At 37.0% G+C, this 15,452-nt stretch overlaps 3 protein-coding genes across 7 annotated transcripts in view; 2 read left to right on the top strand and 1 right to left on the bottom strand.

Annotated features, from left to right (window-relative positions):
- The first annotated feature begins 2,215 nt into the window (after positions 1-2,215).
- LOC116424705 (uncharacterized) lies at positions 2,216-15,120 on the top strand. Of its 4 annotated transcripts, none has more exons than XM_076365154.1 (6): positions 2,216-2,482; positions 4,108-4,420; positions 7,903-8,072; positions 14,204-14,288; positions 14,364-14,413; positions 14,777-15,120. In XM_076365154.1, exons 2-6 carry the CDS (start codon positions 4,170-4,172, stop codon positions 14,917-14,919), a joined length of 699 nt encoding a protein of 232 aa, XP_076221269.1. In that variant the 5' UTR covers positions 2,216-2,482; positions 4,108-4,169; the 3' UTR covers positions 14,920-15,120. The 4 variants fall into 4 exon arrangements, with proteins under 4 accessions (XP_076221269.1, XP_076221268.1, XP_076221270.1 ...); XM_076365153.1 differs by having other exon boundaries at positions 2,216-2,601; positions 4,111-4,420; XM_076365155.1 differs by having other exon boundaries at positions 2,216-2,601; positions 14,210-14,288.
- LOC116424981 (uncharacterized) lies at positions 11,093-13,439 on the top strand. The gene has a single exon (XM_076365149.1). It carries the CDS (start codon positions 12,016-12,018, stop codon positions 12,778-12,780), a length of 765 nt encoding a protein of 254 aa, XP_076221264.1. The 5' UTR covers positions 11,093-12,015; the 3' UTR covers positions 12,781-13,439.
- Positions 15,043-15,452, bottom strand: part of TP53INP (Tumor protein p53 inducible nuclear protein) — a 34,275-nt gene continuing 33,865 nt past the window's right edge. For both annotated transcript variants that reach the window (XM_076365152.1, XM_031971872.2), the window contains exon 5: positions 15,043-15,305. In XM_076365152.1, the coding sequence (XP_076221267.1) occupies positions 15,146-15,305 (160 nt within the window). In that variant the 3' untranslated portion in view covers positions 15,043-15,145. The remainder of the gene's footprint in view (positions 15,306-15,452) is intronic.

Genomic DNA, 15,452 nt, shown 5'->3' with positions numbered 1-15,452 from the left:
GTTTATTCATGGTTTACTGTTGATCACGTGTTCAGATGATTAATTACGCGAACGTGTAGAGTGAAGTTAGTTTGCTAATTTAAACCTTCACTGTGTTATTTCATTGCTGATTCGTCGTTTGTGACTCGGTTAATTTTAATGACATTCGTCGCAGAGTAATTGCACCAAAGTTTTCTCTTATTGTTCGTTGCATGTTTTGAATAAGAGAAGGAAATATTTAATCTTGAATTTTAAATTTTGAATTTATAATTTCCAAATTTTTAAATTTTCAGATTTTCAAATGCTTAATTTCTACATTCAATTATTTTTAGAGATACGATTATTCTTATATTTAATTGTCTTCAGAGATACAATTATTGTCAAATTTCATTATTTTTAGAAATGCAATTATTCTCAAATTTAATGGTCTTCAGACATACGATTATTGTCAAATTTAATTATTTTTAGAAATGCAATTATTCTCAAATTTAATTCTCTTCAGACATACGATTATTATCAAATTTCATTACTTTTAGAGACAATTACTGTCAATATTAATTACTTTTAGACACAATTTCTTTTCAAATCTAATTTTCTCCAGACACAATTTTCTTCAAATTTAATTATCTTCAGACACAGTCGCTCTCAAACATAATTCCTTTCAGATACAATGATCTCACCGCCCCTATATTTGTTTATTTACTCACAAAATCCCTTCCAACGTAATTTTCCGGAAACCTTTTTTTAAACTGTACGAGCAACCCGGTGTAACCAATGCACAGTGCATTAGGTCAGTTATGTGCACGAAATACTTAACAAGACAGGTTCCCCGACTGGAATTATTATCCGGTTATCCGGGCCGACAGCGTGGGCCGGCGTGTTTCTTGTACAAATCCTCCGGCGGCGGAATTTAATTGATCCGCCCGAGGTATTATTCGATCGGGCCCGGCGTTCGGCTGATATAATTAAGCGGAATCTGGTTGACGATCGTTTCTTCAAAAGGCCAATGAAAGTTCGTTGCGCAATAATACCCGCAGCTCATAGATGTGTTTCAAAGAAACTAACGAGCGATCGAACGAACGTCGAAGGAATGTCGCCTGCATGGTTTTTTGGCCGACGCCGCTTTCAGAAATGGGCATAATGATAATAGAGAATTATGTCGTGCTTTGCAATCGTCTATAATTACATTTTCCGGGAAAAAGTCGAATAGACACTGGGAGCCTTTTTCCTAGGAAAATGGAACGTTCGATTCATCGAGCGTTCGGGAAATATCAACTTTTATTAAGTTCATAAATGTTTAGTGTCTGATTAATTGGGAGAGGTATAAAATTGATAACCGGTGAGACCTAGATCTGTATCATAAGTAGAAGAGGCTTCTTTTTATTCTCTAAGATACTTTTACTAGTTATTTTTGTTGGGAGGGTAATTAATTCCAATTTTAGGTACCTGGTCGTACCTAAATTTGGGAGAAACAGGTACTTGTTTCATATATTTCACACTTATTGCTTTCTTTATGTTTCAGGTACCTTGTAATAACTATAGTTTCTGAGAATCAAGTACCTACCTTGGGTGTGTGATGTTATTTATCACCAATATGAAGCGTTTAGATCTAGTACCCATGTCAGATGAAAAGATACCCGATTCTAATTTCAGGTACCTTATAGCAAATATATATATTATAAAAATCAGGTACCTGCACTGGGCATACAATACTATTTACTGCTATTATGTACCTAATACCCGTGTCCGATGAAAAAGATACCCGATTCAAATTCCAGGTACCCCATAGAAAATATATCGCACAACAATCAAGCACCTACATTGGGCAAAGAGTATTTATCGTTATTACGAAGTGCCTAATATTCATGTCCGATGAAAAGATACCCGATTCAAATTCCAGGTACCTCATAGAAAATATATCGCACAACAATCAAGCACCTACATTGGGCAAAGAGTATTTATCGTTATTACGAAGTGCCTAATATCCATGTCCGATGAAAAAGATACCCGATCGGAGTTCTAGCAGCAAATATATCCGCTAAAAATCGGGTATCTATCTTAGATCTACGGTAGTTATTGCAACCCACCGGCCGTTTGCAACTGCATACCAGTGCCGCTTGCCAAACAATGATCACTGATACGTGCAGGTAACGCACAAACAATTGCAAGTGCAACGGTGCAACAGTATGATGCACCAGCCCGAGGGAGAAGGTGGGGCCCAACGGTAGCGCAGGCGTGAAAGTCTTCGGTTTCACTTGTCTTCGAAGAGATCGGCGGTACACCTGACCGGTAGTAGGAGAGACGAACAGTGAACCGCGGTTCGAGGGCTGCCCGGACGGATCCAGAAGCGAAATCGTGCTCGCGCAGCGCACAATGCGCCTCCTCATCGATCCACCGGAAACGGATCTGCTCGGCAACGTTGCGAACCGTTCGCGGACGGGAATCGGTCGGGATTTTTGAAAATTCAAACTATCCGCGGGCTGCCGGGAAACTTTGCACGCTGGTGAACCGTTTCAGTGTTCTTTTAGTGAAAAGTTGGAATCCCCTTTGTTACCGGTAAATCGTTCGATGTCTGGTTGACGATGTCATGAGATATTGTTCGATGTAAATTCATTGTTACAGGTAATGGAAGATAGAGATTTGTCTATGATATTGTACCGCTGTTTTGCTTGGATGCAGTAGTTCGGAAATGTTAGGATTTTGAGTGTTGTAATAAATCGGTTTTAAGAGAGCTGGAGACTTTTTGGCTGTCGATTAGGATTTGGCGAATTTTGCTGATGGTCTAATAGAAAGTAAGAATTCGGGTAATGAATTACAAGATTAGGATTTCGTTAATGAGATAAGCACGAAATTACAAAAATCCAGTTGACGACCGGTTTCAAAGTTACAAAAACTTCATCACCAAATAATCACAAAACTAACAAAATCCAGTCGACAACCACTTTCAAAATTTCTAAAACTTTATTACTAACTAATCACATAATAACGAAAATCTATTCGACAACCACTTTCAAAATTCCAAAAACTTCATCACCAAATAATCACAAAATTATCAAAATGTATTCAACAACCATTTTCAAAATTCCAAAAAACGAACTCAAGTAAAATGTTATATCAAGTTCAACTCGCTGAGGATTCTTTTTGCGACAGAAAAGCATCTCCAGTCCAATTGAAAAATATTACTACGAAGGTCAACGCGTTGAGTGCCGCGCGGTTTTGCCGAGAAAAATATACAAAATGAAAATAATATTATTATTGCACGTTCATCTAGCTAAATATCACTGCATTAAGTAGCATCACTAGTAATACAGAAAAGTTTTCAAATAATCATCGTTTAATTGAAAAAACGATAGTAATTCGATTTGATTGAGGTCACCGGTGCCCCCCACAGCATCCAACGTGTTAACCAGTTAACTGTGACGAATATATACGTCATCTTAACCCTTAGCACTCCGGATGGTTTTATACTCTATCAGCAACTTTAACTAATTTCATATTACCCATGGTGAAAATTAACAATGTTATAACGTTTCTTATACCTTTTATTTTCCTTCTCAGCACAACATTTCGCTGTGTGGAAAATTTGATAATCTTGGGGTAGCTTTCTTAAGATTCATTCAAATGTTTAATATAACTGGTGCAATATTGGAGCCTAGAGTTCAAAGGGTTAAAATTCTTAATGGCGCTAACTTTTTCAACGATACATTATTTATTTTTTGAGACAAACATTTAATTCTTCTTCGTTTCGCTTTAGTTTCTCGTTAGAATATATTTAAGTGCATTCGGCCTGCATTCAACGAGTATACACTTCATCATTTGATTTTATTGCGCGCAATGAGAGATTTTTCAAACTAAACTTCACAAAGCAAAATATTTCATAGAGCAAAATAGAGAAAATGGAAGAAATACAATATTAAATCATTCGATTGACTTGCATTATTATTGCACGTTCATATAGCTAGATTTCGCTTTAGATAGCATTTTTTATAATATAGAAATGATCTGAAATAATCTTAGTTTAACTGTGTGAACTATAGTAATTCGATTCGGTTGGGGGTCACCGGTGACCCCCATGGCATTCGACCTTTTAAGGAAGGGAACAGTCCTAATCGCTGGGAATTTTTGCAGAAGACTCAATCGAACCAGAGGTCGATACAGTTTAACAAAAGGGAATCGGAAGACGTTGCGCCATGAGAATGCCGGCGGAGTCCTCGATATATTGGGATTCGGTAGGTTCCCAGCGCTCTACATCCGGCGGCAGCTCCGGAGACGCTTGCAGCTCCGGAAGCGCTAGCAGACACTACGTGGACCCGTGGGACCTGGAGAACTACGCGTACCTGCGAAGACACAGCGTAGCTGGCTTGACGCAGCAGGCACCGAGGCACCAACGACGCTCTGCCTATCATCTTTCACACGAGACCCGTGCTCAATCTGAATATTGGTGAGTGATGAGTCGATTACCTTCGAATTAGTCGACGATTAACCCTTTGCGGACGAATGACATTTCGATGATATAAAACGTTCGTATTTAGAACACTTCACAGATAATAATTAGTGGTTCTCTGGGTTTTTATGATTCTTAATTATGGTGACTGTCCTTTTGATTTTTAATTGGTTCTAATTTGATCTTTTGCTGGATTTCTTTGAGAGTCAAGTATTGGTTTGATGATCTAGAGCCGTTTGGTGAGTCATTATTGACTGTGAATTTTTGTTTAAATATTCTATTATTTACGTGATGTTTTTGTATATGATTATTGGGCAATGGAACGTGATGGAATTAACCCTAATCGTGCCACGTGTTTTTGTAATGAATCATACGACGTGACTCTCAGTCAGTTATGAGAATAAAAGGAATGATTAAAATGTTATTGTTTTTGTTTATAGGGGGTAAATTTTAAAAGTCTAAAAGAATTGTTGGAAAGGCAATATGAAATAGTCGAAAGATTTAAATGGAAAGTTCAAATGTGACTGAAAGTCACATCGCGGTTCAATTAGGGTTAATTAACCAGTCGATATAGAATTCAGCTTCATCTGTTGAAGGTTAAATTACAATGTATAATGAGCCACGCGAGCTTCTTGAAGAATTACTCGGTGCAAGAACTGTTATGCACTCCTTTTAGGGCTGGGAGCCAGGGTTCAGGCCAAGTTGGGTTTCGTCGGGTTAGGTCTGCTAATTGGGTTCGTCGAGCTTCTTTGATCGGAGATTAGGTTTGAATTATGTTTTACTGAGCTGTTGGACTTTATAATTATTTGGTTTTTGAGTTTTTGAATTGACTTAGTTTTTTGGAACTTTTGGGTTTTTTAATTGTTTGGGTTTTGCTGTTTCGAATTTTTGAATTGTTTAATGTTTGTTGCTTCGAATTTTTCAGTTCTTCGACTGTCATTGCTTCAAACTTTGGGTGTTTTAATTATTCAACTTTCGTTTTTTGGAACTTTTGAATTTTTCAATTATTTAACTTCTATGTTCTTAATTTTTTTTATACTTAACTAGTACTGTTCTAAATTTTTCAATGATTTAACATTGATTATTTCGAACCTCTCAATTATTTAACTTCGTTCACTCCAAACCTTTCAATTATTCATCTTCCACTACTTAAAATTTGTAAATTACATATCCCTTACCATCCCAAATTTCTCAGTTATTTAAATAGGATAATTTCTAACTCTTAACTGATATATAAATTTTCAATACGATTGGATCCACATCACTAATTTCCTTCTTCAACAATTATTCCAATCTTTCCTAGAGAACCTACAATAATTAAATTCAACAATCTGACCGAAATAAACATTTATACCGCAGAAAAATCAGATCAGTCAACACTGAATTAATTGAAATAAAATTATAGAAATGATAGAAATCTATTTAAATTTCTTCATGCCAAGTGCACACAGGTGACCACTATAAATTCTGATTCCAATAATTCTGTTGAGCTCACGTTTAATTCGCTCGAACCGGAACAAAAGGCGGCGCGTGGCGTTTGGAATGTCTTTCACGGATTAAAAATTCACTAAGCGACGGGCGCCACGGCTCAAGGGATTTTGCCTTTCACCGATTCCGATCGAATCATCGTTTCAAATCGCTGTTAGGGGGTTCACTGCACCGTGTTGGATCGCTGATGGATGCCTATTACGATCGAAGGAAGGGTCTCTTTCCGGCAATTAGATTGCCATGCAGTTCTGTCCCGTTCGACGAGCTTCGTTGTGCAATTCGTTGCGAGCTACTCCGTTTGTCTACCCCCTTTAAGGATTTTTGGGAATATAAACTTCAAAACAGAAATTAAATATGGAGATTGATCCTTGCTGCTTCCTTATCGATGTTAAAAATGAATTAGAGTAAAAAGAAGATAGATTAGAGAGAAAAGCATTGAGTAGAACGAAGTCTATTTTGTTTATAAATTTTTGGAAATATGGAACATTGGAAATTGAAAGTATTGATCACCTAAGCTAATCACCGTTTGTCTATTCAGTTTAAGGATTCCATTTCTAAAAATATTCTTCTCGATAACTTCTCGGAAAAAAATACATTTTAAAAAAAATTCAGATTTCCGTTCCCAAAGAAGCAACAGCGAAGGCGCAGATTAATAAGCGCAGCGCGACGTGTGCGCAACACACTCAAGAACACCGTGCCCTACTTCACGCCCGCCGATACGATCTTTCGCGGGCAGGCTCGCGGAGCCATGAAAAATATATTGGGTTAAACAGACTGTGAACAACAGAAAAGAAAAAATCCTATCGCGCCCGTAAACAATGCTGTGCTCCTTTGCGCAACTGTGACGGAAGCGATTACCAGATGATTTTCTTTGTCATATTAATATTCATAATATTGCAACAATAAAATAGTTGTATATTATTTGAATGTAGTTGGAGATTAGTGATCTCCCTTTGAATTAGAATCTCTGGATAACTTAGATTACCAGATGATTTTCTTTGTCATATTAATATAAATAATATTGCAACAATAAAATAGTTATAAGTTATTTGAACTTAGAGATTACTGATTTTCCTTTGAATTAGAATTTCTTGATAAATTTGATTACCAGATGATTTTCTTTGTCACATTAATATAAATCATATAAATTTAATTATCTAAATAACTTCAATATTAAACCCTTGCCTTACAATATCGTGTGATGATTCCAAATGACTCGTGAAGATTCCAAATACAATCTAACATAATGCAAATGTTACTCAATTCTTTTAAATTCCAATTAAATATTATTCCTGTGTTATTAAATTAAACTAATCAGTACAAATAATTGAAAATGTACGTTGTTAATGAGATCGAGCCTGGAATCATCTAATTATTTTATCAGGTTAAATTACACGTCGATTTTTTCCGTTTCTTGCGCAATTTCCATGGCACGGATTGCGCATGACTCGATTAGTCGATTGTTTATGCAAAAGGAGGCTCGCGTGTTGCTCGAATGTTGCCTTAACCGGTTTTGTAATACGCATAACGAACAACAGTCGTGTCTGCTCTTCTGTGTTCGATATTATGAATATTCCTCGCGTTTACATAATTTTTGAAAGCCGTTGTTAGTGTAGGAATATTCTCTGGGAAGTGTTAACGGTATTTATTATACGTGACTGTGATTAATCTACCTGAATCAGGTGTTAATTGAGATAATTCTGCACCAAATCGTGTGAATTATTTTGCTACCAGAATTTTCTATAATTTATTAGTTGTTCGAAGTAATATGGAAATGAATGATTTTATTTCGATAAATGAATAGGAACGGATTGTTATTTATTCATTTTTAATGGAAAGAAAGGGTGGAAGAAATATTGTTTTTCATGTTTTCATTTTGTGGTTGACAAACGTGTGAGTGCAAGGGCAGCGCCAGTGTTTTTCCACGTTAAATAACAATATCACGTTGAACAATCGATGGGAAACGACTGGAATCAGGGGAAACATTGTAGGTATTCATCCTCGGTGAGAGAACCGGGCTACGACGCACCAGCTTTCGTGGAAGGATTGTATTGTGGACCACCTAGGCCAGGGAACAATAGTTGCTATTATCATCAGCCGATCTACGAGGACGAGGTACCGGATTACGTCGCACCGTTTCCGGTCTACACGCCTCTCTCCGGTAAGATTAATTGCTTTCCTCTTTACTGTACGCTCTATCGAGGCGTTTAAGTACTATAAGTTTGATAGGATAACTGTGGGAATGTTCTGTTGCTTTTGGAAACTTGGCAAATTAAAAAGCGAGGGAAGATTAATTTTAGGAAAATTGAAAGTTTGGAGAACAGTTAGGGAAATTAGAAGTTTGAAAAGTTAAACTTTCAAGAAGTTGAAAGGCTGAGAAGCTGAAAGTTTGGGAAGTTGAAAGCTTGAGATGTTGAAAGTTTGAGAAATTGGAAACATGAGAAGTTGAAAGCTTGAGAAGCTGGAAACTTGAGAAATTGGAAACATGAGAAGTTGAAAGCTTGAAAAGCTGGAAACTTGAGAAGTTGAAAGCTTGAAAAGCTGGAAACTTGAGAAGTTGAAAGCTTGAGAAGCTGGAAACTTGAGAAGTTGAAAGCATGAGAAGTTGGAAACTTGAGAAGTTGAAAGCATGAGAAGTAGGAAACTTAAGAAGTTGAAAGTTTGAAAACTTGGGAACTTGAAAACTTGAAAGCTTGAGAAGTTGAGAGCTCAAGTATCTAAAACCCTGAGAACTTAATTCTTCGAGAAACCAGTTGCACCAGGAACAGAGTATTTCCAAAAATGGTATTCGAAACTCAAGGAAATTACATCACATCCCCTAAGAAGCACAAGAAATTTCAATTACCAATTAACCAGCGACTGGCAATACCCATAACAATTTCAACTTGATGCTTGATTAGAAGAGATACGGATTTTCTCCGATCGCTTTCACCTAGTCAATATTCAGTTCCTCGTGTCTTCCTATTAAAAAAACCCACTCCCAGCCAACGCTCTTTATGAAAGTAAAAAGGTAAACCATAAAGAAACCTGAGAACAATCAACAAAAAAAGATTCTCCAACGATTTAGACATTTTTTATCCCTAACACCAGAAAAAGATCCTCGCCGGATTAGACAGGTGACGGAACGCATCATGTGTGAGATGACCTGACGCAATGTTTCCCTCCGTAAAACGAGGCGTAACCGGTTCGTTCCCTGTTTCGTGACCAAAAGCCACAATGTGGCGGTCGAGTGAGTTTTCTCCTCATCACTCCGACCGCGTTAATTGATATTCTTGCATGCGGCGACACGATTACGCGCGCACGCCTTTATCGTGCCTCGCATGAGGAAAGCCCGCGAAAACGTTATGCAATTTCAACGTTGCATCGCGGACTTGCACGTGCCGATCGCATTCAGCCAACGGGCACGCTTCCCTTCCGGATTAGACCGGAAGTACCGTTCGAAATTGGCTCCTCGAACCACCAGGAAGCAACTTCTCCCTTCGCTGTACGAAAATGTTAATTTCGGACGGCGTTCGATGCAAGTTCATTGAAATTCTTCGCTGTGAAAGTTAATTGATCAATTTTGTTCTGTCTTGAATTATGGGGATTTCGTTTTGTTCCTTCGAAAGTTGCTTCGAATGGTTCGGTAGAAACTTGTTTGGTTGCTAGTTTATTTTTGTATGAAAATATGAACTCTAATGATACTATTCAATTTAGAGGCAATTAAAAGTATTAACTGCGCGGATCAGTTGATTCTGTTGTTTTTATCTGGTTGCTTTTAAGTGAATTAAGTTTCCCTGAAGACTGGTTTGGTTACTAGGAAATAATCTATGTACAAAATGTGGATTATTTTAATTGAAATTAATGGAAAATATTAACTGTGAAAGTTAGTTGATCAATTTGATCTATTTTGAACCTTAGATGTTATTTTGTTACCTTGAAAGTAAGACTTTTCGTGAGAACTTGTTTAGAAACTAAACTTCGCGTAAAAATATGACTTCCAGTGATACTATTCAATTAGAATTCATTAAAAATATTAACCGTGAAAGTTGGTCGATCTATTTTATGTTTTCTCGAACCTAACATTTTATTTAGTTACTTAGAAAATGATAATTTCAGTAAAAACTTGCGTTCCTTATAACTGCTCCGCAAGGCAGCCATATTGAATTTACACAGAAACCAATGTGCCCCCAGAAAAGTTGATATTTCCAGTGAAACTGTTAACTAAAGCAAGAATAAGTAGATCGTTTCATTTGCCTTTATAAATCTTTAAAATCCAAAAGAGAAAGGAAAGAGGAATTACAATTAATTTCTTTAAAGGATTCGTGTCATCTGCTTGTAACTCCGGTCAGCCGCCATATTGAATCAAGATACATGTTTACCCAGCGCGACGCGAAATTAACTTCATCAGTGAAACTTCTAATTTCAGAGAAAGGATGGCGTTAAAACGGAGAAAGATCAGGGTCTTCAAAAATGTAAATCGTTATCTTCCTAATTTAACATTTAAGAAAGCAAGATAATCACTTTGACAAGAAACTTTGAATTTCCACCGACATTTCTCCTTCGTTCTCGGAATATTCGTTGAAATAGTCATCGTCCTTGGGAACTACCTTGAAATAATTGTCGCATGGGTGAAATATTTCTCCGGCGACGTCAATGGTCGCGGAAAAAACGCGATAAACAGTAATCGCGCGGTGACGAATCGATTTCGCGGAAAATTGGCAACGTGCTCGCCGCCACGAAACAATCATTTTTATTTAATCTAAATAACAATTGAAATTGAATAGTTTCAACTTATTTAGTTTGCCATCTAATCCATATTGACCTTAATCTCACAAAATAATTACTATAATTTAATTTAAATTACAATTAAGATTGAACAGATTCAGGTTGCCACCTAATCCATATTGACCTTAATCCCTCAAAATAATTACTTTCATTTAATTTAAATTACAATTAACATTGGTCCCACAAAAAAATTACTTTCATTTCATTTAAATTACAATTAACATTGATCCCACAAAATAATTACTTTCATTTCATTTAAATTACAATTAACATTGTACAGTTTCAACTTATTTAGGTTACCGTCTAATGCATATTGAACTTGGTCCCACAAAATAATTACTTTCATTCAATTTAAATTACAGTTAAAATTCAACAGTTTCAACTTATTTAGGTTACCGCCTAGTGCATATTGAACTTGGTCCCACCGCTGCTCGCCATTTGTCGCGCGACCCGATTTCTATCGCTCGCCTAGAAAGTCGCGAATCGCGCGCGTTCCGCGTTTTATGTCGCGCGGATGCACCGTACGATTTGACGTTCGACGCGTAATTATTATTTCCAACCGGCTTTCGACGTCTCTACTTTCTCCGCGTTGAATCCATGCGTAGACGTTCTTTTCATTCGGTTTTTAATTTATTTCGACTGGCTGCGTATTTCAATTGCAAATCAGACGGAACGATACTCTCGACCATCGTCGCGCGTACGATAATTCTTCGTTACGTATTCCTGTGTTATTGCGACTGAATGTTGTTAACTTCCTTGCGAAACACGACTTTTACTTGTCGATAAATTTCCGAGCGTCTTAGGTTAGAAAAATTCGTGGAATTCTATGGTGATTTGTGGGTATTTCGTCATTTCTTTCCGTACTTTGCACACGAATTTAATTCCTCGAGTGTAATTTTTTATTAATTGTTGAAATTCCAAGTGTCTATAATTATCAATACAACGTTAAAAATAAATTTAATAGAAATATTCGGGCAATTCGAATGTGCTATTGCGAATAAAATGGAAAGTAACAGAGAACTGTTAAATTTACAAATAACAAGAGACAGTCAAACTTAAGTCACACTAATTTAGAAGACACAATCAGAAATCAATTCCAAACACTGAACATTTAAGGGGGGAAATACATTTAGAACTTTAAAAAATCTCAATATTTTTTTTTCTATAGGATGTTAGTATAACATCTTAAGAGTATGGTGCCAAAGTTTTAAAGCGAAATTCGGAGCCCTTCTGATGCTATCGAGACTCATAGGCGGTAGCCCACCGCAGGTATATATTCACGCGCTAGAAGCGGAGGACCCGCCTTTCATAATTCCCTCCTTTCAATCATTGTAAACATGTTACTTTACATTGTTTGCGTTATACAAGAAAAATTATCATACAGCCGGCTTCGAAATATTAAAAAAACAAAAAACCTCGGTGGAAAAGGGAAGCTGACTGATGCGCTTATCAGGAAACTCACAGCATACTATGGCTTAGCCATACGAAGAAATATTCATAGTGTGGAAAATATGAAGAAAGCTATAATGGCCTCGTATTATCACTTATGCTCCACCGAAGAAAATCCAAGGCACGAATACTGCCCGGTAGGAAATGACAGCTGCTGCAAGTGGCAGAAAGCTCTAGTTACAGGAGCAAATTTGGACCTTATAGAACATCCTGCACCACCGCATCCAGACGTGCAGAAGCACATCCTACCAATTTACGAAGATTTATCTGAAGAGAATCTACTTGAGAGGTGCTTGGGCGGACATACTCAGAACAATAACGAGAGTTTCAACTCAACTGTTTGGCGGTTCGCTCCAAAGCACCTGCACTCAGGAATAAAAATTATTGAAATTGCAGCATATTTGGCAGCTGGCTTATTTAACGAAGGATATGCTTCAGTTTTAAGAACTATGAGTGCTTTGAATACTGTAATTGGAAAACAAGCAAAAACATACGCCGACAAAATCGACGAACAGAGAGTAATTCGACAGGAGCGACGCACCTCATTAACTACCAAAGAGGCTCGAAAAGCAAGAAGAGAGCAATGTATAGAGGAAAATCAGCTCTATGAGGAAACAGAAAGAATATTGTATGGCGCAGGTATCGCAGACTAGCTGTTAAGTCATTGAAATTATTGAGTTATCACTTATCGAAACTTTGAACGTGTTTATCTCGAAACTACATTTTCGAAATCGGTGGAACCAATAACTCAAAAACTACTCAATCAATCTTGCTGAAATTTTGCACACATATCTATAACAATATTGTCTTCTATATGAACCTAAAGATATGTAATAAATTGTAAATAAAAGTACCTTTTTGGTGCAAAATATAGCCAAAAATTTCATGTAAAATTCGAAGTTTCTGTTTAAAAGCGTGCCATTTTTTCAATTTTCAATATTTTTCACTTTTTTTAGGTTCACCTACAAACTGTAAATGTTAGTTATCGAAATATGTCTTGCTGGTTTGTTTGAAATCAATGTAGCCAATGCTAGAGCTTACACCATTTAATAAGTCGCACCACGACCTTCCCGAAAAACGTGGACATAACTCCGCCATTTTTAAATATTTTGAAAAACAAAAAATGCGCTGTGATAGAGAAAGAATATAATAAATGATAACCAAAGTTTCAAAAATGTAAAACAATCCTTTCCTTTACAAAAAAATTCATAAAGATAAGCTCGTTTTCATCCGTCTAAAGGTATTTCCTCCCTTAAATAGAACTATGAATTTTGAAAGGATTAAGCAAAATCATCATGCTTGAAAAATTTAAACTTTCAAATGAAAAATTAATGTGAATAAACTATTGTAAGAATTCGAATACGCCACAGAAATCACACGAGAACTAAGAGAGAACCATTAAAATTACGAATAACAAGAGTAACCAAATCACTCTGATACAGAATGAACAATCAGAAATAAATTCCAAGCACTGAATACCTGTAGTTTCGAATTTCAAAAGGATTAAGCAAAAAAATTCTATCGCCAGTTTCTCCGCAACTGTACCATTCCCATCGTCCTCGTTCCAAATTATAAATGCAACTCAAGGTTTACGACTCGAAATGCTGAAGGCGTCGCATCGGTGGGCGTCCGGTCTTGCCGAGCGATTAAAGTCAAGCCTATTAGCCGCGAAGACCTCTGCTGCGCTTCTATTAATCAGGGGATTACCGGAACGAGGCGGCGATCAACGACAGCGCACGATAAACAACGGAGAAAGTAAACGAGCCTGTCCAAACATCGATCGATACGTTTTACCACTTTCCCGAGAAATATTATCCCTAGGCCTGACTCGTGTTTATGCGCCCATAAAATTCGCTGGCAAAAACTCAAGGTTACGAGCCTTGCGCAACTTTGGAACATTCTTAACACGTTAACGACCGTGGACGCCTCTGAGCGTCTTTAGAAAGCGACTCCAGTGAAATGAGTCGTGTCGAGAAATATAGATGTATGTGTGATCATTCGATTGGCCTCGATTGATAAATTAATGGAAATTCTTCATTTTCGAGATATTGTTAGTAGTATCGCTGTTTGATTTAGAAATAGGTCATGGAGCAGAGTTCATGGGGGACCATAGACGATTCAGGCACAGGTGTAAATCCACATCCATGAGGGACCTACATAGGTATGATATAAAAATAAATTTTTCCGCTCAATCAGGTGAATTAAGTAATTATTGATGTCTATTAAATATCTTCAGATCTGAATTCGTTGACCTTCATGTACCACCGATGACCCCCATAGAATTAGGTAAGATTTCAGTGAAAGTCATCGATAATTAAATAAACGTAAACTATTCGAACACTAAGAATTAATCATTTTCATGCTGTAATCACTTCTGAAAACTTTTAATGAATATTTTTAAATTTAACAAGTTAACGGCGACGTGACAATGATTTGATATTCTTTCAAAGACTTCTTTGGTTTAAACTATTAATTTACAGATTCACTGTTTAACCAGTCATTTCTAAAATTTTAGTTAAACCCAACACCGCGATGATCGTATATTCTCCCGAAGTTTTCGATTACAAATATTTATAACGAATTCCAGGATTATCAAATCCATTGGTTCACGATGATATTCATCATCCGAATGTTATTAATTTCTTACAGACACCGCACGTCATCCGGCACCGGAGTATCGTTCAATGATGCCGGTAGTGCCACCTCCGCACCTCGACCTGAACACGTACGGACACCTTAAGATAGATTACACGAACAGTTGGAACTCGCTGAACCGTAAGATCAGCAAATGATTCGGATCGACAGGTTTCCAAAGGATCTGTCAGTGTCAAGGATACGCGGCGGGATGCTTTCGATTGAATGCTTGTGTAATATAATCTATTTAAGAAGCAAATCGAACCAAAAAATGTTGCTAGTTTAATCGACGTGTGAAAAGCGAAACGTTATTTGTGTACAAACGTGAAATTATCATTAATTATACATTTTCTACTGACCGACGTGTCGTATTGAATTATGCGCCTATGCTTGTGTCATTTCCTCCTCCGACTGAACGATATTTATCGCGACGCCGATTTCCTCACGATACAATTTCCTCTTTTTGCTCCCCTCGGCTCCGGTGATGATTTCCCCTTGAACTTCAGTGGGAGTACTTATTCTCTCGACGTCCAACTCCGGCCATCTTGGAATATATTTATTATATTAATACACAATTTTTCATTATTAGATTAACTTTATAGGTAATTTGGTATTGTTATATTTATAAGTTATTATTGGACTGCAGAGATTGTAGAAATACTGATTTTTTTTACGTCCAATTCCGGCCATC

The sequence above is a fragment of the Nomia melanderi genome, chromosome 2 (assembly GCF_051020985.1).
Source record: "Nomia melanderi isolate GNS246 chromosome 2, iyNomMela1, whole genome shotgun sequence".
In the NCBI taxonomy this organism is placed as follows: Eukaryota; Metazoa; Arthropoda; class Insecta; order Hymenoptera; family Halictidae; genus Nomia; species Nomia melanderi.
Note: the sequence above shows the minus strand (reverse complement) of the source record. Positions and strands in the feature narration are given on the sequence as shown.

Coding starts and splice junctions, on each gene's coding strand:
- LOC116424705 (XM_076365154.1), top strand. CDS start 4,170: ATGAGAATGCCGGCGGAGTCCTCGATATATTGGGATTCGGTAGGTTCC. Junction 8,073..14,203: donor GGTCTACACGCCTCTCTCCG/GTAAGATTAATT, acceptor TGTTTGATTTAG/AAATAGGTCATGGAGCAGAG. Junction 14,289..14,363: donor TCCATGAGGGACCTACATAG/GTATGATATAAA, acceptor AAATATCTTCAG/ATCTGAATTCGTTGACCTTC.
- LOC116424981 (XM_076365149.1), top strand. CDS start 12,016: ATGTTACTTTACATTGTTTGCGTTATACAAGAAAAATTATCATACAGC.